The sequence below is a fragment of the Cherax quadricarinatus genome, chromosome 26, assembly GCF_038502225.1.
Source record: "Cherax quadricarinatus isolate ZL_2023a chromosome 26, ASM3850222v1, whole genome shotgun sequence".
Taxonomy (NCBI): Eukaryota; Metazoa; Arthropoda; class Malacostraca; order Decapoda; family Parastacidae; genus Cherax; species Cherax quadricarinatus.
The window spans coordinates 18,899,092-18,922,801 of record NC_091317.1 but is presented as its reverse complement, the minus strand read 5'-3'; the positions used below and the strand labels follow the sequence as shown (position 1 = coordinate 18,922,801).

The 23,710-nt window shown below is 38.2% G+C and overlaps 1 protein-coding gene across 4 annotated transcripts in view; it reads left to right on the top strand.

Moving 5' to 3' along the window:
• Positions 1–23,710, top strand: part of GlyRS (glycine--tRNA ligase) — a 121,882-nt gene that overhangs the window by 87,734 nt on the left and 10,438 nt on the right. For 3 of the 4 annotated variants that reach the window (XM_070088848.1, XM_070088847.1, XM_070088845.1), the window contains 4 exons: positions 1,569–1,661; positions 10,151–10,417; positions 19,403–19,637; positions 20,684–20,867. In XM_070088848.1, the coding sequence (XP_069944949.1) occupies positions 1,569–1,661; positions 10,151–10,417; positions 19,403–19,637; positions 20,684–20,867 (779 nt within the window). The remainder of the gene's footprint in view (positions 1–1,568; positions 1,662–10,150; positions 10,418–19,402; positions 19,638–20,683; positions 20,868–23,710) is intronic. The other variant, XM_070088849.1, reaches the window with a different exon arrangement.

Genomic DNA, 23,710 nt, shown 5'->3' with positions numbered 1-23,710 from the left:
CCAACAGCTCGTCAGGTCTCAAATACCATTCATCTCCATTCACTCCTATTGAATACGTTCATGCACGCCTGCTGGAAGTCCAAGCCCCTCACCCACAAAACCTCCCTTACCCCTTCCTTCCAACCTTTTCGAGGACGACCCCTACCCCGCCTTCCTTCCCCTACATATATGTAAATTGTATTTGACCCACCTGGCTAAAAGCAGCAAAGAGTGATTTTTTTAATTTGTTGATATTTGCATCAAGACGAACATTTTACATTGAGGTTAGTCATTAATGATAGTAGCAGTAGACATAGAGAGTTATAATAGTCATGGCACAGTTGCTGGTAACCAGAAGTAGAACTACTGCTACACACAGCTCTGTGAGTGACAGTGGAGTAACAAATAGTTTAAGATAGAAAGAATGCTGATTAAGTAGAGGTAGTTGTAGCCCATGTTTTCCATCCACTTGCACCTCTCCTGTAAATTCCATGCCATTTTTCCAATATGGTATAGTATATTTTTCCCTGTTTTCATTCAGGCAGTGACCAAAAGAAATGAAGGGTGTGGAGAGAGCTTTTACTTTTCTGTCCTTGACTTGCACATCTAGATAATACACAGTAGTCCTTAGACCAGGTAGAAATAGCTAGTTCTCAGTACATAGCCTTGGTATGGGCTTCCAAGTCCTCTGCTGTATGTCTTTCCCATATACCAGAGCCTGAAACTATTTTTCATATAAGTTATTGATTTTCCAATAAAGAATTTGTTATTGGTTTTCTCTGACAAGCTTTATTAAAAAAATCAGTCATACATCAATCAAAAGTAAGCTTGTTTATATAGATTGCATCATTTGGTAGATTTCAAGTAACAAAATAGTAGGCAAGGGCTCTGTGGTATAGTAGTTTCTTTTTCATAAATTAATTTCAGGATAACTTCAGTTTTGAAGGTTTCATTGAGAAGTATTTTGATTGGTTTTAATTGCAGTGTTAACTGAATCTTGTCTGTTATTAAGTTTTCTGAGACTGCTAAAACTTTCTTTCTTTCAACACATCGGCCGTATCCCACCAAGGCAGGGTGGCCCAAAAGGAAAAACGAAAGTTTCTCCTTTTACATTTAGTAATATATACAGGAGAAGAGGTTACTAGCCCCTTGCTCCCGGCATTTTAGTCGCCTCTTACAACACGCATGGCTTACGGAGGAAGAATTCTATTCCACTTCCCCATGGAGATAAGAGGAAATAAACAAGAATAAGAACTAGAAAGAAAATAGAAGAAAACCCAGAGGGATGTGTGTATATATATATATATATATATATATATGCCTGTACATGTATGTGTAGTGTGACCTACGTGTAAGTAGAAGTAGCAAGACGTACCTGAAACCTTGCATATTTATGAGACAGAAAAATGGACACCAGCAATCCTACCATCATGTAAAACAATTACAGGCTTTCGTTTTACATTCACTTGGCAGGACTGCTAAAACTATTTACCAATATTCTTTCTTTGTTTGATAATTTCTGTGCCACCTCTCGCATATTTAATTGTCACATGTTGCTTGGTTTCATCAGTTTTTATTTTTTCCTAAAGGTTGCCAACACAGAAATGATGTTGTATTCAGCATGTGCACAGATGGATGGGGAATCTCCAAGGAAAATGACGATCAGTGAAGCTGTTCGTGGAGTAAGTGTGTAAATAGTATGGTTGAACATCTTAACCTGTAACATTTAATTTCATAGTAAATATGTTCATGCAATTAAGTATTTGAATTTGCAGGGAATGAGCTCTAGCTCTTCGTATCACCTCTTAACTTTTGATTGACTGGTGTGAAATAGTTATAACTTTGTAACCTGTGTGTTGTCTACCTTTACTGTCATTGTTTAGGTCATTCTGTTTATTTACTTATGTGTAAGTGGTATTTTCTGGTGTACCTGTTGTTCATTTACATGTGAAATTTCCAACCATACTCTGTTACATCCCTGTTAATCCTTTCAGTGGCTGTCACATGGAACTATGTCATTGAGGCCAGGGTCTTTGACATTGTTCTAAGTCATGAGCTCAGCTCACTCAGATATGCTGCAAGCAGTAAATTTTGGCATAGATGTAAGAGATTGGGTCTGTGTGATGAGTGTGCAGTCTAAAAAAAAATCCTGATGTACGTGGTGCATGATTGGAAAAGTATGTTTATAGTTTAAAATATCAATTTTGAGGTGTTTTCTTGGATTGTTTTATGGGCTGTTTCTTGGTATCATTTGATGGAATGGAAGGCATACTACTGAAATAGAGATGATTTGGTTGAGCTCAGAGTAGTGGAAATATTCTATTTTTTTCCAATTTTCCTGAGGACAGGTAAGGCCCCGCTACACCCCCTGGTCTATTTTATGGGATTGTTTTAATAAGACTCGTTCAATTATTGGGACACACCATCAACCATGACAAATCATTCCTTGTTATATTTTATTATCCGAGAAAGAGTAAATCTTCTATATTGTATGATTATGAATTCAAAATGGAAGGCAAGTGTAATATAGGAAGGGCCAGGAGATGTAATTAATGAACAGAGGAAATGTTGTAGTACCAAGAATGACTGCATTGTTTATTTTGTACTCTATTTTAAATTTGGTATTTTTTAATTTTGTGTAAAATTGGCTAAATTACCTACTGTGCAGTTTATAGGGTAGTTGAATGGGTGATCTCTTCTGCTCAGTCAATAGATTAGAAGGCATACTAGTGAAATAGCTAAGAGTTTGGTTGATGGGAACAGTGGAATTGGCTGAAAATGGGACACAAACTTGTCAAAATCGCCTAGGTATAAATTATGTTGAGAACGCAAACTTTGTGCCTATGCAGTTCCATAAGTTGTTCATCTAATTTCATACATTTGGTGTCATTACCTTCAGAAAAAGGTTTTCTACCATTTCAGATTTTTTTTTTTTTGTTAAGTGGACAACACAAGAAATATTAATTTTAGGGATCTGGACAGCAAAAAGGTCTAGACCCCCTATCTGAAATTTGTCCAGAGGGTTCAAGAATTTTCAAAAAAAAGTTATTTTTTCTTAAGCCTTTCAGGGTCCGTCCTGTAGATCTACGGTTTTGAAGCCAGGGTCCAAGCCGTAGATCTATGCCATGAGCTCAACTCACTCATAAGCTGTGAGTGGTAAATTTGGGCCTAGATATGAGAGAATACATATATGATGTAAGTGTGCACCACATAAAGCAAATTCTGCAACACACGGTGCATAATGAGAAAAAATTGCGACCGTAATTTTTTATTAAAACAGCAAATTTGCAGTGTTTTTTCGTATGTTTTTAGCAGTTGTATTCATGATTTTTTGGTCTCATTTGATAGAATGGAAGATATATTACAGAAATAGAGATGGGGGCTTGAAACTGAGTTCAAATTAGCAGAAAAGTTAAATTTTTGCAGATGTTCAAGAGTAAACAAATGATGTCACGCGTCTAATACGCATCAGCTAGTGGATCTGATATATGTTCACGAATGTGCTGATATTATTCATACAATTATTACAATATTGCATAACAGCATATCTTCCATTTTTTGGTGTGAATAGAAATTCATTATTTTTTTTTTTTTTTTTTTTTTTTTTTTTCAACAAGTCGGCCGTCTCCCACCGAGGCAGGGTGACCCAAAAAAAAAGAAAGAAAATCCCCAAAAAGAAAATACTTTCATCATCATTCAACACTTTCACCACACTCACACATTATCACTGCTTTTACAGAGGTGCTCAGAATACAACAGTTTAGAAGCATATACGTATAGAGATACACAACATATCCCTCCAAACTGCCAATATCCCAAACCCCTCCTTTAAAGTGCAGGCATTGTACTTCCCATTTCCAGGACTCAAGTCCGACTATATGAAAATAACCGGTTTCCCTGAATCCCTTCACTAAATATTACCCTGCTCACACTCCAACAGATCGTCAGGTCCCAAGTATCATTCGTCTCCATTCACTCCTATCTAACACGCTCATGCACGCTTGCTGGAAGTCCAAGCCCCTCACCCACAAAACCTCCTTTACCCCCTCTTTCCAACCCTTTCGAGGACGACCCCTACCCCTCTTTCCTTCCCCTATAGATTTATATGCTTTCCATGTCATTCTACTTTGATCCATTCTCTCTAAATGACCAAACCACCTCAACAACCCCTCTTCTGCCCTCTGACTAATGCTTTTATTAACTCCACACCTTCTCCTAATTTCCACACTCCGAATTTTCTGCATAATATTTACACCACACATTGCCCTTAGACAGGACATCTCCACTGCCTCCAACCGTCTCCTCGCTGCTGCATTTACCACCCAAGCCTGAAAATGTAACTAACAAACAGAGAAAATGTTAGTTTAGTGCCAGGAATGCCTGCATTGTTTATTCTAGACCCTATTTTGAAATTGAAATATTTTGAACTTTGTGTTAAATTGGCCAAATTATGAATTTCCAGTCACTTTATTGGGTAGTTGAAACAGTTGACTGGGCAATTTCTTGTGCTCTGTTGATAAAATAGAAGTAATACTAGTGAAATAGTTAAGAATTTGGTTGACTGGAATAATGTAATTGGCCAAAAATGGGAGTCAAAGTCTGCAAAATTGCCGATGCGTAAATATTGCTGACGCATCAAAATTTGCAAGAGCATGATATCGTCAGTGCTCCATCAAATTTTGCACTTTTTGTTTTATTACCTTCAGAAAAAGATTCTCTACCATTTTATAAGAAAAAATAAAAAAAAAATTTTTTAAGTTCTTGGACCCTGGCTGTCACTCTGATATTTGGCCTCTGGACCCTCAAAGGGTTAAGAAATGGTAGAGAATCTTTTTCTGAAGGTAACAAAACAAAAAGTAAGAAATTTGATGGAAAATTGACGAAATTATTCTATCGCGAATTTTCCTCGTCAGCGAAATTTACACATTGGCGATTTTGCCCACTTTTTTATTTTTTATTCACAAAGAATTTTTATTCATTCCAAAAAGCAAAACATTTACTGTTAAGAAATATTGTAATACAGCCTCTCCTCACTTAACGACGGAGTTCCATTCCTAAGCCCACTTCAGTAAATGAATTCTTCGCTAAGTGAGGAGCATACTATAATGGTAGTGGGTTTGTGTTAACCATCTTTGATATTGTTTTAATGTCACCTTTCCACCATTTATAACATTTCTGGTATATTTTTACATGTTTATTCAGTAGTGTACTTTATATTGTAATAAACAGAATTGAGGAAATCAGCTCTAATATACATTATTTAGGTATGCATGCTGGTCAGAGAGCCTGTTGTAAGTCTGAGTCGTTGGTAAACAAGTATGTCACTAAGTGAGAAGAGACTGTAATTGTATAAATAGCACCAGGGCACTCATGAACACATATTAGACCGACCAGTTGACGTGTATTGGATGTGTGATGCGATTTGTTTACTCTTGAGCATCGGCAAGAATCGAACATTTCTGCTGCCATGAGCTCAATTTCATGTAGTTTTCAGACCTAAAAACCAGTCAGAATCATCTCTATTTTTATAATATATCTTCTATTCAACCAAATGAAACTGTGAAACTGAAAATACAACCATGAAAAGCAGATGAAAATACACCACAAAGTCGCTGTTTTAAGCCAAAAATGAGGTAGCAGTTTTTTCTCTCATTATGCACTGCATGCTGCAGGGTTTATTTTATATGATGCACACTTATTGCATAGACCTATTCTCTCTTATCTAGGCCCAAATTTACCAGTCACAGCTTATCTGAGTGAGCTGAGCTCATCACATAGTACTACAGCATGGACACTGGCTTCAAAGCCATAGAACAACAGCATGGACCTCTCAAAGGGTTAAAGAGTGTAACCTTTTCTACCTTGTCTGTTTCTCAGAATTTTGTATACCTTGGTTGGCCTTGGCCAATACACCCTGTGGTTCAAAAGATCCAGGTGTGGTTAGCTTGCTTCCATGCCCTGCACAAGAGTAAAATTTTGTTTGCATCTGGGAAAAAAGAGTGGACAGATACTGAGGCAAACTATTTCGTGCTTCACTCTTGCCACAGTGATTTCATGGGTTCCATATGTAGTTATGAAAAGTGCTGGATTGAAATTGCCTTAGAGACAAGCAATAAGTTGTATAGAGTTTTACAAGACAAGAGTATTTGGTCCTCTTTCAGCAAGAATAGTCATTACGAGATGATTCTCTATAGATCGAGAATAGGTAATATGTATTTCACTCATAGCCACCTGCTTGCAGGTGCTTCTGCCCCTCCCAATGGTTTTTGGTGTGCTGTTGACCTTGGAGAATATTTTGTTTGTCCATGGCTTCAGCCTGTTTGCCTCAGTCATAGAATTGATCATTTCCAGGGTACTACAAGAACTTAATATAGATGAAACTGCTCATTACTTCTTGCTGCTAACCAGAGTTCCATCACATTTCTCAACAAACCCTGACATGCAGAATGTTGGTCTCTATACAGTAGAATCTCATTCTTTGCATAGGTTTGGTTCCTGAAAACCTGTGCTTTACATGAATAATGGGATGTAGGCTGAAGAACATATGGAGAAAACAGTTATGTTCATGGCACCTCTAAAAAGCCAAGCGAGTTTTTTTTTTTTTTATAGTTCATCAAAACTAATAGTTTTTCATATCTTACATTGTAGTTGTTGCTTTTTGATCTGGAAATGCATTGCAAGGGTGGATGTGGCCCTGTACAGTATCTGTACATAGATGTGACAGGCAATCTCAGCTGTCACCAACACCCACCACTGCCATCAACATTAGTAAAAATAACCACCACATTGCCTTATAGATTGTACCAGATATTTCTATAAATATCTGGTACGATCTACGTTGATGTGCGTAGCGCTCCGAACGTAGATCTACGTTTTTTTACATGCATTCAGATGGAGAAAATAAAGGTCGGAGCGCTACGCATGTGACCGTAGTTCTGTGTTTGGGCAGTTTAAGGGCTAAAGGTGTGGGAGACTTGTTTTTGTTACTGCTCTTTTAAGGGCTACATCTCATGAGCTATGAGTCCTCCTAATGGTGTGAAGGGCCAATCCTTAATATATCATAAGTTGTGATGGCCCCATTAACTCCAAATGAAATTGTCTTTGATGTCTGCAGAACAGTGAAGAGCATACTTTCACTACACAACTTTTCCATTGAATACCATGTCTCACAAAATCGTAATAACATGATTGCAAACAAACCACAGAGCAGGTGAGGTTTGAATTTGTCATGGGTTCAAACCCCTTCTGTTCCCTGGTTTCATTGAATACCACATTCAACAATTGTAGAAATAAACCTAGAATAGTTACAAGACTGTTAAAGTTTTCGTCTGCAGCTGGCATAGGTGAAGGATAATGTGTAACTGGGTTGTGTAGTGGGAAGGGAAGGTACTGAGTCAGTAGTAAGCCTTCACTGCTCTGCACCTCAGCTACTGACAATTAGACACAACTGCCTGCCTCTCCCTAAATAACAAATGGAATTTTTATAGTTTACACTTTTTGACAAATCTTTACCAGACAAATGTGAACACTCTATTCATGTGTAAAATGAAAATACAGTAAATATCAGTGCATTTGATTAAAAGCTAACCAAAAAATATTTATAATTCAATCTTTACAAAATTAGAATTTTTATATCTATAGTTTGTGGCTGATCTTCCCCCCCCCCCCCCCCAAAAAAAAAAAAGTCTCCAGACATGCATAAAATAAATGTATGCAAAGTATAAATGCATTTGATGAAAAAATAGCTGAGATTTTTTTACTTCTTGAATATTTACAGTGATCAGGATTATCTGTGCCAGATCAACCAGGCTGTGATAGATTTGCAGGCCAACAGCAAGAGCCTGGTTGACTAGGCAAGTACCAGACAAGTCTGGCCCATGGCCAACCTGCAAGAGTAGGAAAACTCTTGAAACCAGTCACAGGTATATCTGCAGATAGGCATTCATAAGTAATTAATTAGTTCCAAAATTTTTACCTTGATCATAAATGATGATTATTTGTTGGCAACTTACTATATAGTGTATATTGCATTTAAGAAGGGTTATCTGACAAGCTTTAACCCTTTCAGGGTTGGTGCCGTACTAGTACTCATAAATTCTAGCGCCTTCAAATCTAGCAAGAGAAAGCTGGTAGGCCTACATATGAAAGAGTGGGTCTGTGTGGTCAGTGTGCGCAGTATAAAAAAAATCCTGCAGCACTCAGTGCATAATGAGAAAAAAAACTCGGACTGTGTTTTTGGTTTAAAACAGCAAGTTTGCAATGTATTTTTGTATGATATTTATGGTTGTATTCTAGTTTTCCTGGTCTCATTTCATAGAATGGAAGATACATTACAGAAATTGAGATGATTTTGATTGATTTCACAATGAAAAGTATCTTGAAATTGAGCTGAAATTAGCAGAAATGTTCGATTTTTGCCAAGGTTCAAAAGTAAACAAATCATGCCATGCGTCCAATACATGTCAACTGGTCAGTCTAATATTCTTTCACAAGTGCACTGATATTATTTATACCATTTTTACACTAATGCAGTAGTCCGCATAACAGTAAATCTCTATTTTGTGTGAGAATAAAAATTCGAAGTGGAAAGCAAAAGAAATGTAACAGAGGCCTGGAAACGTGACTAATGAACAGAGGAAATGTTATTTTAGTGCCAGGAATGTCTATCTTGTTTATTCTGGACCCTATTTGGAAATTGGCATCTTTTGAAATTTGTGTGAAATTGGCAAAATTGCCAATTTCTGACAACTTTATTGGATAGTTGAAATGGGTAAATGGGTGATTTCTTGTACTCATTCGATAGAAAAAATGGAGTTCTAGCGAAATAGTTATGATTTCTTTGACTGGAACATGGGAATTGGCTGAAAATAGGGCTCAAAGTGGGTGAAATCGCCAATGCGTAAACATCATCAGAACCACTAACTTCGCGAGAGCATAATTCCGTAAGTTTTCCATCAACTTTCATACTTTTGGTGTCATTATGATTGGGAAAAGATTATCATTTCATAAGATTTTTTTTTTTTTTCTGAAAAATTTCCAACCCTGAGAACAAATTTAGGAGAGGGCCTGCCAACCCTGAAAGGGTTATATGACTTTCCCATTTTATTTGGAAGCAAATTTAATATCAGATATTTTTTTAAATCCTGGCTTTTCCCATTCAAGTTTAGTTCTATATACTGTACTGAATTGATCATTACCTTCTTAAAATTTGAGGTTTTGAAGTGAATCTGAACATTCAGTGAAGTAGGTGTCTATTTCAGCCTTCACATGCTAGCTAGCATTTCTGACATGGAGCAATAAAGAATTGGAAGGAGCTAGATAACAATACAGTTAAAGCCAGCTTAATGTTTGGGTTCATCTGCTGATGTTGTTTTACCACAATGACCATTTCTCACCAAGGCAGAGAGGGTGGCCCAGAAAAATGAAACAAATTCTTCACCTTTCATTAAAAAACTGTCTTTTCAGAAGTGTGGGGATATCATAATTCAAATGACAAAATGACTCTCCAAGCTGCAACTTTTCCACCATCATCCTTCAGAGTGCAGACAGTGTACTGTGACAGCTAATTCATGTCATTCAGTCGAAAGTTAAAGAGGTGGACCCAGTAGCGTTAAAAGTTCATCAGCTCTCCCTTTTTATTTAAAAAAAAAAACATATAATGTTTGGTTTTAGTAATTCTTTATCACCAAGTACAATACAGTACAGTACATGGTATTTTTTTTCGTTGCTTTGTTAATACTTAAACAATTTTCTAACACGAACTCCACAATATACACAAATTTTATTCTTTTTTTGTTTCATTTGTATTATTGGGCATTGGTTATCATGAATTCATTTAAATCTGAAAATCTTTGTTAATTGTGATGATAGCTAGTACCTCTCCTGCATATATACTAAATTTAAAGAGAGAAACTTTAGTTCTTCTTTTTTTGGGCCACCCTGCCTCGGTGGGATACGGCTAGTCTATTGAAGAAGAAGAAGCAATATTTTTATGTGAAAGTGGAAACTGTTGCACTGATTTGGGATCACAAAATATTACATAAATTGCAGGTAGTATAAGGTTTTATTTGTAAAATTGATCTACAGTATATAGATGAAATATACAATATGAAGAATATTTATGTGGCACAGAAGCTAGGTTGTGAATTTACAACCCTTCATCTGCCGGTAGTTGGGGCTACCTTCATTGGGCCTCCTCTCGACTCCAATGGAAGTTGGTGCTTTGGATTTCTTCTTAAGGGATCGCAGTTATATTCTTGGCCATGAGCCATCCCAAGCTGATGTGACAGTTTACAAGGCTCTGGAGCAACCCCCTCCCAAACACCTTGTACATGCATCACGCTGGTACCATCATCTAGGCAGTTTTACACACAATGAAAGGCTGGATTTCCGTGGAGAAAGAAGTTCAATTGAGCAGCTAACTGGTGGGAGACAAAAGGTGTATTTTCATTCATATATCAGTGCTTGTAAATAACAGAAGGAAAATAGCAAGGACATTCCAGGATGCTGTTGGAACTAGGTTACCTGTCAATTATGTATAGTATATGATCAATTAAATATTCTATGAAATATAAAATACAACAGAAGGAATGGATGGTGCAAGGTAGTTGATATTTTAGAGAGTGTAAAACACCATCCTGGAAGTGACCTGACCCAGCATTTTGCACCATTATGTAACACTTGTTTAGTAAATCATTTTCAAATTTGATTTTTACCTTTCTTTAATTGATATTAACTAAGTTGCATGAGGAAAAGTGTATGTATGTATGTATATATTTTTTTAACATATTGGCTGTCTCCTACCAAGGCATTGTGACCTGAAAAAGACACATTTTCACCATCATTCACACTATCATTGTCTTGGCAGAGGCATGCAGATATGACAGTTCAGATGTCCCTTCAAACAGCAAATATCCCAAACTCTTCCTTTAGCATGCAGGCACTGTACTTCCCACCTCCAGGACTCAAATCCCACTAACTGGTTTCCATGAATTCCTTCACAAAATATTACCTTGCTCACACTCTAACAGCTCGTCAGGCCCCAAAAAAGCATTTGTCTCCACTCCCATCTCTCACTGTCACACATGCCTACTTTATGTCCAAACCCCTTGCACACAAAACCTCCTCTACCCCTTCCCTCCATCCTTTCTTAGGATGACCCCATTCTCGCCTTCCCTCCACTGGATTTATATACCCTCCAAGTCGTCATATTTTGCTCCATCCTTTCTAAATGACCAAACCACTTCAGCATCCCCTCATGTCCTCTGGATAATACTTTTAGTAACTCTGCACCTCCTCCTAATCTTTAAACTAATTCTCTGATTAATATTTACATCACACATTGGCCTCAGACACGACATCTTCACTGCCTCCAACTTCCTCCTTGGTGCAACATTTAGAACCCATGCTTCACATCCATATAAGAGTGTTGGTACAACTATACACTCATACATTCCCCTCTTTGCCTCCATGGATAACGATCTTTGTCTCCACAGATGCCTCAGTGCACCACCCACCTTTTTCCTTTCATCACTTATGTGGTTTATGTTGTCTTTCATGTACCCATCTGCCGACATGTTCACCCCTAAATATCTGAACACATTCACTTCTTCCATACTACCTCCCTTCAATCTGATATCCAGTTTTTCATTACCCAAGTGTTGATACCCTCATCATCAACTTCCTTCCTTTTTACACCCTCCCAAACTTGTCTGCTAACCTTTGCAAGTTCTCTAAAGAATCTCTTAGAAGCAGTGTCATCAGCAAAAAGTAACTGTGCCAACTCCCATTTTGTATCAAATTCCACACATTTTAATCCCACCCCTCTTCCCAGCACCTTAGCATTCACTTCTTTTATAACCCCCATTTATGAATATGTTTAACAACCATGGTGACATAATGCATCCCTGTCTAAGGTCTAGTTTTACTGGAAAGTAATCTCTCTCTCTCCCTCTTACATACTCTATTCAGAGGCTCACTCTCCTCATAAAAACTCTTTACAGTGTTTAGTAACTTGCATATATACATAAATACATACCATATATTAATACAGTCAGCTATTATAAAGCTCTTTATACTATACAATTTTTCATAAATGCTGTTGTAAAAATGCATTGACAATTGAACAACATACAATGAGGCAATTGGGGTAATTTTATCACCTAAAAGTGCCCATTATACAAATAGTTTCCAGAATATGTGCAGGTAGATGAGGGAGGCGAGTTGGGTAAAGACATGGGTAGGTGTGCAACAGTGGTGTGGGTGAAGACGGGAGTTACATAGTCGGGTGGCTTGTGTGGAGGTTGCTGGGTGTGTGGCAAAGATAGGGTGGGGTGTGGGTAGGAAATAAGGTAGAGGTGTCAGTGGTGGTTACACTTGTATAGTGTGTACACACATGTATTCTCACACAGTATACATACTACTGACAGAGGCAGGTGTGGGTAGGTGTATGGCACTAGTGGTGTGGGTAATGGATGCACAGTGCTGGCAGGTGGTGTGAATAAGGGTAAGCATGGGCATGGGTGAGCTCTTGGGGGAGTGGGGTGCCAAGGGCATTGTGGGTGAGGACATGGGTAAGGTATAGGTGTAAGGGTGCATGACCTATCAATCAAAGGTCCCACATCCACATCTCTGCTAGCAGGTGGCAGTGCTTTATTGTTATATGCTTCTTTGCACTTCCAGGAGCACTCACGTTCTTGTTGGGTGCCATGGGTACTTCCCAGAGATGAGAATGGATAATGAAAAAATAAAAGATTATTTCTGAATATGGGATTGGATGCATATGAACAGAGTACTAAGACAGAAGAGGTTGTGTACATTTTGCAGGCCTCCTTCATAAGACAATAGACTCACCTGTAGACTTACTGCAAGATGGAGGGGAACGAACTTGGTGTGTGTCACATTTTCCTCTACATGTCATCTGCTGTGTCAACTGATTAATATGGCATGTTCACCAGTATTCCTAAGTTTTGTAACCATTTTATTGCGAAAGTGTTAATAGATTGCATGTTAACCTGTAATCTACTGTACGTATAAAAACATCCCTATTTAGAATCTTCCAGTCAGGTAGTAGAATATTTTTTATAAATTTCTCATATAATAGGCATATTTAGATAGTGGCATAGTTACCCCATACATGATGCAGTTGCTCCATTATATGGTAGTGTTATTCAGTTTTGGATGTACTTTTTTTAGTTACATTTACAGAAAATTGCACTATATAAAGGAACTTCTCTCTTAAGGATTTAAATATTTAACACTGCACTAGTTAATGAGTTTTGCATGTTGGGACTCTTCAATGTTTCCCCAGAGGATGGGAAACCTTTGGCTGGTGAATTAAATTAAGACTGCAGTATGTTTTGATCCGGCTTGGATGGTAATACAGTGGAACCCTGAATATTGGCCATAATTCATTCCAGAAGGTCAGCCTAAATTCGAAGCAATATTTCCCATAAGAATTAATGTAAATACAATTAATCCGTTCCAGACACCCAAAAATATTAACAAAAAATATGTTTTTTAAAGATTAATTATAGTTTTACATACACAAGACAATGAGAGCTAAATAAAATAAATGAACACATAAATCACTATTTCGTTCCTTTATTGAAAACTCTTGTTGGCTTATGGAAGACAGGGAGGACAGAGGGAGGACTGATTATTGTTTGGAATGGGAATCCTCCCTTCATAAGGACTTCAGGTATCAAAGCCCTCTCTGGGGGTTACTTCCTTCCCTGCCTGCTACAGGCATGCCTGCTACACTCCCTTCAATACTCCCCTGACACGGCTCCTGTTCTGCGGGTTGCCAGTGTTGATATAGCAAACCTTCTTGACGTTGCCATTGTAACTGGTAATCATCTGGTCCGTATTTCTCAGGGGTTTCATCTATGCCCCTCGTTTCTTTCCTCAAAGTCTGCCAGAGAGTTGGCGCCCTTAGACTTTTCTTCTCTCAAAGAAAAATCTTATAATGTGCCTTTTACACTTCTGGAACTGGAGGCAACACTCTCAGCTTGCCGATCATCGGCAGCTGGGCCTGATGGCATTCATATTCGAATGTTACAACATTTACATCAGTCAGCCCTTGCAGTCCACTTATGACTCTTTAATCTTATTTGGTAACAAGGAGCTCTTCCACAGCTGTGGAAATCTGCCATTGCTCTCCCTTTCTGCAAACCGGGTGCTATGGGACATGATGCCTCCTACTATCGTCCCATTACTCTTACCAGTGCAGTTTGCGAGATGATGGAACGTCTGGTAAATTGACATTTAATGTGGTATTTAGACACACAGCAGTCTCTCCACTAGTCATTATAGCTTTCGTAAGGGCCGTTCTACCATTGACCCCTTACTACGCTTGGATACGTATGTTCGTAATGCCTTTGCGAATAACCACTCAGTTATTGCCATATTTTTTGACCCTGAGAAGGCATATGACACAACGTGGAGGTATAATATTTTGACCCAAGCCCACTTCTTAGGCATCCGAAGCAATCTACTGTCCTTCCTTAAGAACTTCCAAACTGAAGGTGTCCCCCAGGGATGTGTTCTGAGCACAACACTTTTTCTCCTTGCTATAAATGATTTGGCCTTTCTTCTTCCATCCAATATTTGGTCATCACTCTGTGTTGATGACCTCGCTATAGCTTGTGCAGGCACTGACTGTCACCTCATTGCAGTTTCTCTCCAGCATGCGGTCAACCTCATTTCCAATTGAGCCACCACGCATGGGTTTAAATTTTCCAGTACTAAAACTTGTCAAATTACTTTCACTAGATGTTCTGTTATCTCTGATCATCCATTGTACTTCTATGGCTTACATATCCCAGAACGTGATACGATCAGGTTTCTAGGCCTTCTGTTTGACTGTAGGTTATCCTGGAAACCTCACATTACCTATCTGAAGGCAACTTGTCACAGCCGGCTGAACCTTCTTAACCCTTTCAGGGTCGAGAGGCCCTCTCCTAAACTTGTTCTCAGGGTCAAAAAATTTTCAGGAAAAAAAAAATTGTTTTCTTATGAAATGATAGAGAATTTTCCCAATCATAATGACACTAAAGGTATGAAATTGATGGAAAACTTAAGGAATTATGCTCTCGCAAAGTTAGCGGTCTCGACGATGTTTGCGCATTGGCGATTTCGCCCACTTTGAGCCCTATTTTCGGCCAATTCCAGTGTACTAATCGACAAAAATCATAACTACAGTGGTCCCTCGTTTTTCGTAATTAATCCATTCCTGGAGCCGTTACTATAAACGAAATTTACGATTTGCGAATCAATTTTCCCCGTAAGAAATAATGTAAATACAATTAATCCGTTCCTGACACCCAGAAGTATTAAAACAAAACATTTTTTTACATGAAATATACATATAGTACATAAACAATACAATGGGAAATGATGAATGAAACATTAACAGCATAACACTTACCTTTATTGGAGATTCTTCTTAGTGTATGGGAGACTGGAGGAGGAGAGAGATTGGATTGTTTACAGTTTGGAAGGGGAATCCCCTTCCAGCAACACCTCAGGTACCAATTGCTTCTCTGGGGTTGCTTCTCTTCTCTGTTTCTTAATGCCACTAGGACCACCTTGAGAGTCACTCTAGTCCTGTCTCGCAAAGTAACTGTGGAGAGAGCTCTGTTTCTGGCATCTCTGACATTCCCGAAAAGGGCCCAAGACTTTGTCACTGTACATATTTCTCACCTTCTTTACCACAGGCTTGGCACTAGGAGCTTTCTTTGGAGCCATGGTAGCTTATTTAGTAATTACAAGCACTAAAATGAGTGGAATATTATGAAATATTTCGTAGGAGCACTTGAGGGGACCTTCACTCACTGGTAAACAATGCCAGACTGGCTGGGTAGGGAGGCCGCCCCGGCTCACACCGTGCGTACGCGTCCTGGACGAACTACTATTCGCGAGTCAACCTATGAAAAGCGAGTCCATGTTTATACGAAAATACCCCTATGATTGGTGAAATTTACGATTGCCGAGAACTATGAAAAGTGAGGGACCACTGTATTTTGCGAGAACTCAGTTTTTTTTCCATCGAATGAGTACAAGAAACCACCCATTTACCGATTTCAACTATACAATAAAATGGTCAGAAATTGACAATTTTGTCAATTTCATACAAATTTCAAAAGATGCCAATTTCCAAATAGGGTCCAGAATAAACAAGACATACATTCCTGGCACTAAAATAACATTTCCTCTGTTCATTAGTCATGTCCCCAGGCCCCTCTTACATTTCTTTTGCTTTCCACTTCAAATTTTTATTCTCACACAAAAATAGAAGATTTACTGTTATGCAGACTACTGCATTAGTGTAGAAATGGTATAAATAATATTAGCTTACTTGTGAAAGAATATTAGACTCACCAGTTGACGTGTATTGGACACATGGCATGATTTGTTTACTTTTGAACTTTGGCAAAAATCGAACATTTCTGCTACTTTGAGCTCAATTTCAAAATGATCTTGTCAATTTCTGTAATATGTCTTCCATTCTATGAAATGAGACCAGGAAAACTAGAATACAACCATAAATACCATACGAAAATACAGTGCAAAGTCGCTGTTTTAAACCAAAAACATGGTCAAAGTTTTTTTTTTCTCATTACTCACTGTGTGTTGCAGGATTTTTTTATACTGTGCACACTTGCCACATAGACCCTTTCTTTCATATGTAGGCCTACTAGCTTTCTCTCGCTAGATTTGAAGGCGCTAGAATTTATGCGTACTAGTACGTTAATAACCCTGGTGCGTAAGATGTACTAGCATGTTGGAAACCCTGAAAGGGTTAAAACCCTCGCTCATCTTTCATGGGGAACTGATCGTAGAACTCTGCTTCGCCTACATTCAGCCCTAATTTTATCAAAACTCTATTATGGTGACCAGATCTATTCGGCGGCCTCTCCTGCTACTCTCTCTAGCCTTAATCCCATCCATCACCAGGGATTACGTTTATGCCTTGGTGCATTTTGCTCTTCACTTGTTGAGTGTCTCTATGCAGTAGCATATATTCCATCCTTGTCCGATCGCTGTGATACTCATTGCCTTCGCTATTATGCTCGCTCTCATGATCTCTGCAATCCTTCTCATGCCATCACAGTGTACATAGATGGTTGTGATGAATGGTTCTAAGTCTTCTGACGGCGTCGGATTCACAGCAGTGTTTCCAGACAGTGTTGTGCGAGGGCATTTACTATCCTCGGCTAGCATTTTTACTGCTGAATTGTATGCCATTCTTGCGGCACTTATCCGTATTGCATCTATGCCTGTGTCACCATTTGTGGTTGTTTCAGAAAATTTAATGCATCTCACCCCCTAGTTCTCAGTATCCAACTTTGGTTATGCCGTATCTCTGCCAAGCACAAAGATATTGTTTTTTGTTGGGTCCCTGGTTATGTTGACTTGCAGGGCAATGAACAGGCAGACACTGCTGTGCGGTCAGCAGTACATGACCTCCCAGTTTCATATAGAGGTATTCCATTCACGGACTATTTTGCTGTAATTGCTACCCACCTTTACACCCATTGGCAACAATGTTGGTCTGATCTGCTTTATAACAAACTTCATTCTATTAAACTGAGTATAGGTTACTGGCTGTCTTCTTGCCATCACTGTTGAGGTTGGGAGACTACTCTCTCCCGTCTTCGCATCAGCCACACTTGTCTTACTCACAGGTATCTCATGGAGAGGTACCCTGTTCCTCTCTGAGAATTGTTAGGTTCCAGTATCTGTTAGCCACATTCTGTTGGACTGGCACTCTATCAACGAGCACGTAGAATTTACCTCCAACGTCGCCTCCGCTCTGCTGCTCTTTCTTTACCTTCCCTTGTTGCTGATGGACCCTCCTTTAATCCGGACACCCTCATTGACTTTTTGACAGCAACTGATTTACTCTGCAAACTCTGATGATGATACCTTTAGCACTCCCCTCAGCCCCTTCTATCTCAATCTCTTGCTACCATCTACCCCTGCACTATCCACTGCCTTGCTGTACTTCATAACCTCCTAATCATCCCTCTCTCTCTTGTTTCCCGATACCCTCACATCCTTTCCTGCCCTGCAGCACTGTATAGCCCTTGTGATTTAGCGCTTCTTTTTTATTATAATAATACACTCCCTGCCTCCCTTCCATACTCTCTGTTCCCTGCTACACTCTCTCCCTCCATGCTACACTCCTTGCGTCCCTTCCACACTCCTTGTTTCCCTGCTACACCCCCCTGCCTCCCTGCTACACTCCCTGCCTCCCTGCTACACTCCCTGCCTCCCTGCTACACTCCCTGCCTCCCTGCTACACTCCCTGCCTCCCTGCTAAACTCCCCTTAGCAACATTAGCTTCCTTGATTTCTACTTTCTTTGCCAGGATGGAAGTGATTGTTGATTTGGATTTCTCATACATCCTGGCACGTTCTAGCACTCAAACACCACTCATATTTTCCAATAACTTCTTTCTTAAATTCCATCGTGTTTCTCACTTTCTTTACCAAAGGAATCTTACTTGGAACTTTCTTTGGGCCCATGGTGGCTTATTTCACAGTTGCACTTAATAAACAAGCACAAAAACCAATGGATTTAAGGAAATGTTTGGATGAGTGCACGGAGTGTATGCTCATTCACCGAGAGACAGGGAGACTGACTCACCTACGCAGTGGTGTCCTGGCAAGGGGCGGGCTGAAGCGTATAATACGGCTGATTTGCGAGGCACGGCGGCCGATATTTTGGGTTCCACTGCATTTTTTTCAGTATCTGTGTCTAGGAACATTAAAAGTAACAAAATAATTTACCAAGAAGCAATAACAGGCAGGGAAAGGTCTGACATTCCTATGTGGAACTCCCAAGGTCCCCTCAATAGAAAGCTGTTTTTCTTCGAGATTTAGTTTTATTATATTTTTCAAATCATGTTTTTGGTAAAGAAATTTACAATACAGTACAGTATATTAGTTCACAGGTTAAATAAAAAGCATAAAATGGGTTCAGTTTTTAGCACTGCCTTTAGTCAGCCACATCAGATATGTAAGGCAGACTTGTTAGATTGCTTACGTTTAAGTGTACAGCATTTGAATATCTAACTTTATTGTAACAGAAATCATAGTTAGTTTTGGATATGACCCATCATTTATGGGAAACACTTGTCAGATGAAGTAATTATTACAGATAATCTTTTAAGTATGAAATGAGTGAAATATATCAGTATGCACAGTATATATAATATATTTTGATGGTGTAGTAGTGGCAATAGTTCCCTGTAATGCTGTATTACCTGTGTGTTGAAAGTCTGCCTGCCCATCCCATCAGAATAAAATATTTTTCCCATTTGTTTTGCACATGCACAATAAATGATTTGAGAATGGATTAAGTTCATTATCATACTGGGAGAAAATGAAAACTAGTCTCTCAATTTCTTTCATTCTAGGGTTTGGTAGCTAATGAAACATTAGGTTACTACATGGCACGTATTCAGCAGTATCTACTGAAGATTGGTATTAATCCAAAAAAGCTAAGATTCAGGCAGCATTTAAATAACGAGATGGCTCATTACGCATGCGACTGTTGGGATGCTGAATGTCTTACCTCATATGGCTGGATTGAATGTGTTGGATGTGCTGACAGAAGTGCCTATGATCTCAGCCAACATACCAAAGGCTCAGGTACTGTATATTGTCATTTTGTAGGCACTAAAATACAGCATATTTATTCTCTAATTGCAAATATTTTTTCATTTTTTATTACAAAGAACTAAAATATACAAAATCTAGGCCTTCTGAATGTTTCATGTAGCACATGGAGGATGAAAAGAATGCTGAGGGATTAGATTCCCTGTTTGGTTATCCGCTCATGAATAATTTTATGCATTATAACGAAAAGCAACAAATAATCCTTATGAAAATTCCTTAAAAATTTTAATTTGTGAATTTCTGTATGGAAAAGAAATGATCAGTTTTTTCAAGTAGTGTAGAAATTATTATAGTGTCATTAAATTTATTTATAAATTCTGTCTCTTGAGATTACTTGTGGTGTCAACCAAGCTCTTGGTGCTAGTTATCTCCTGATCTTTGATCTGCTGAGTATAATTTGCTGGTCTACTGTTGGAAAAGTTGTATTTATCATATTTGATTAAAGGGAAGTATTTTTGCATCTCCCATTTTGCCATTTTTTGCTTAGATATCATTTTCAGGCTTGTATGTTATATATAAATTTGTGACTGGTTTCATGAGTATGTATTCCTGTTGGTGAATGGAATAATAATGTTACCTGTGTAAAATGTATTCATATCATTATAAAGAACTGTAGCTTGCGTATAGGTGAAACTTATTTAACCCTTAAACGGTCCAAACAGATCGACGTTCAAATTCGTAGTGCTACAAAAGTAGATCTACTTTTTTTAACATATTTTCAAATGTAACAAAAAAAATGTAGATAAAAGGTTTTTTTACACGTTTTCAAATGTAAAACAAAAAAGAAGATCTACATTTTTTTACATACTTTCAGATGTTAAAAAAACGTATATATACGTTTGGACCATTTAAGGGTTAAAGACACTTGGCCACAGGATTTGTCATTTTGTTCATAATCTTTTCTTATTTTGCTTCTCCCATCTTGTTAAGTTTAGTGGGGGCATTTTTTGTTGCTATAAATTTTTGGGTTAATATTTTTTTTTATTTGACAATTTTATGTACCGTTAATGATTTTACAGGTGTAAAATTATGTATAGAGCGTCCTCTTAAGGAGCCCAAAATGGTGGAGTCTTTCATAGCTGTACCTGACAAAGGAGCCATTGGTAAAGCTTTCAAGAAAGATGCTAAAGCTGTGCAGGAAGCTCTAGCGGCACTCTCGAATGAGGATGCAGAGAAGATGGACAAAGCTCTCACTGAGACTGGGTAGGAGATAGGCTATTTTAAAATAAGACAGTTTAAATTATTCACAGTATTGCATTAAGAACACATACTCTGTCATTTATTTGAGAGGATTTTTTTTTTAGTGATATTTAGGAGTGTTGTAGGTAGTAGGTTGGTAGACAGCAACTGCCCAGGGAGGTACTACCTTCCTGCCAAGTGAGTGTAAAACGAAAGCCTGTAATTGTTTTACGTGATGGTAGGATTGCTGGTGTCTTTTGTCTGTCTCATAAACATGCAAGATTTCAAGTATGTCTTGCTACTTCTACTTAAACTTAGGTCACACTACACATACATGTACAAGCATATATATACACATCACTCTGGGTTTTCTTCTATTTTCTTTCTAGTTTTTGTTCTTGTTTATTTCCTCTTTTCTCCATGGGGAAGTGGAATAGAGGCAACTAAAATGCCGGGAGCAAGGGGCTAGTAACCCCTTCTCCTGTATATATTACTAAATGTAAAAGGAGAAACTTTAGTTTTTCCTTTTGGGCCACCCCGCCTCGGTGGGATACGGCCGGTGTGTTGAAAGAAGAAAGATTTAGGAGTGTGATTTCTACAGAAACTAAGGATATATTGAGACCATATGAAATATGCTCCTGATTGCCCCTCGTCTTAATCATCATAAGGACACAGCATTAATAAATACTGTACATACTTTCATCATACCTTTGATAGGTTTTGAGAGTTTTTCTACACTATACAAAACTAATGCCTCTGCATCTACAGAACTATCACCAGTACACCCCATACGAAACTATCACCAGTACGCCCCATTGAATGCTGTAATCAGTACAAATCATACAAAACTATCACCACTATACACCATACTAAATTACTCATGCAAAACTATCACCACTATACCCCCATTTAAAGCTATCAGTGCTACATATCATACAAAACTATCACCATTACATACCATACTAAATTATCACCACTACACACCATGCTAAATTATCACCACTACACACCATGCTAAATTATCACCACTACACACCATGCTAAATTATCACCACTACACACCATACTAAATTATCACCATTACAAACCATACTAAATTATCACTTATAAAACTATTACCACTAGACACTATACAAAACTATCACCTGACCCTGGGCCAGACTTGTCAGATGCTTGTCTAGTCAACCAGATTGTTACTGCTAGCAGCCCACTGACCATATATCTGTCACAGTCTAGTTAATCTAGCATTTGGTGGAGGAAACTGTCTAGTTTCTCTTAAAGACTTCTTTTTTCCAGCAGTATATCTCCTATCTTTTGGATAGATGTTAAAAAGTCTTGGACCACGTGTGTTAATACATTGTTATCTTATTTTGTCTTAGATGCTCCTACCCTTCACTGTGTTTCTTCTACACATTCTGCCATACCTGTCACGCAAGTATGTTGTTATGGTAATGTGCAGATTTGGGTCTAGGCTCTCAAGTTCTTTCCACACACATATATATAAACTCTATTGTTTCCAGCCTCTGCAACATTCAAAACCTATGCTTCATACCCATATAACTGTGTTTGTACCACTATTCTCTGGTGCTTTACCCTCTTTTGCCTCCATGGATAAAGCTCTGTCATCATAAATGCTTCATTGCACCACCCACCATTTTTCCTTCTTTTCTGTTGTTCACTTTGTCTCTCATATACCTTTCCACTGACATCCACTCTCCAATCTAATATTCAGTCTTTCATTGCTTAGATTTTTTGTTACTCTCATCACCTGGCTCTTTCCTGTGTTCACCTTTAATTCCCTCTTTTGCTTTCCTTCCCAAATTCCTCCAGTAACCTTGGCAACCTCTCTTCAGAATCTGCCAAAAGAACCATGTCATTGGCAAAGTGACAACTCCCACTTTCCATCATATTTTTTTTACTTCATAGTCCCACACCTCTCCCAAACACTCTAGCATTCACTTCTTCCACAACTCTTTCTTCTGTTGTTATTATTTTTTTAATATGCTGGTCATCTCATCTCTCACAGAAGCAGAAGCACACAGATATGACAGTTTAGAAGTCATACTAAATAGAAAATATCCCAAACCCCTCCATTAAAGTGCAAGCATTGTACTTTCCACCTCCAGGACTCAAGTCCAGCTAGCCGGTTTCCCTGAATCCCTTCACAAAATATTACCCTGTTCACACTCCAACAGCTTGTCAAATCTCAAACACCATTTGTCTCCGTTCATTATAAACAGGGTTGTAAATGATATAAGGGCTAGTTTGTACAGTGGATAACAAATCTCACATAAGAGCATTTGTCATAATTTCTCTTTGCAGATGATGCATTGCTATTAGAGGATTCAGAAAAGTTGTTGCATTGTTTAGTGTAGTGGTTTATATGGGTGTAGAGAAGCTGATAGTAAATGCATAAAAGGGTAGGTAATATGAATAAGTACTAAACCCCCAGATTTGTGTGCTTCAATTAATTTTTTTTTTTTTGTAGTGCTTATGTTTAAGCTTGGCATGTGACCCCACAATTGGAGTTAATAATAGGATTTATCCCTCTTCAGCACTTCACTTGCTATGCTCAGAAAGCTAATTCTTATGTACCAGTAATTCATACATTTATCCTTAACACCCATAATCATGGTAAATGATGCTGTTTCAGAATCAAATTTTACAACAACTGAATGGCTGACAAATTGATAAATCAGGTAAGGCAAATACTAATAATTAGATGACACTTTACCCATATTGTGAAACTTCATTCAAAGTTCTTCTCATAATGAGAGTGCTAAAATGTATTAACCATACATGATTCAATTTTAATAAAACATTCTTAAAAGCTTGGAGAGGTAAGAGATCTTGCCATTCATCAAGTT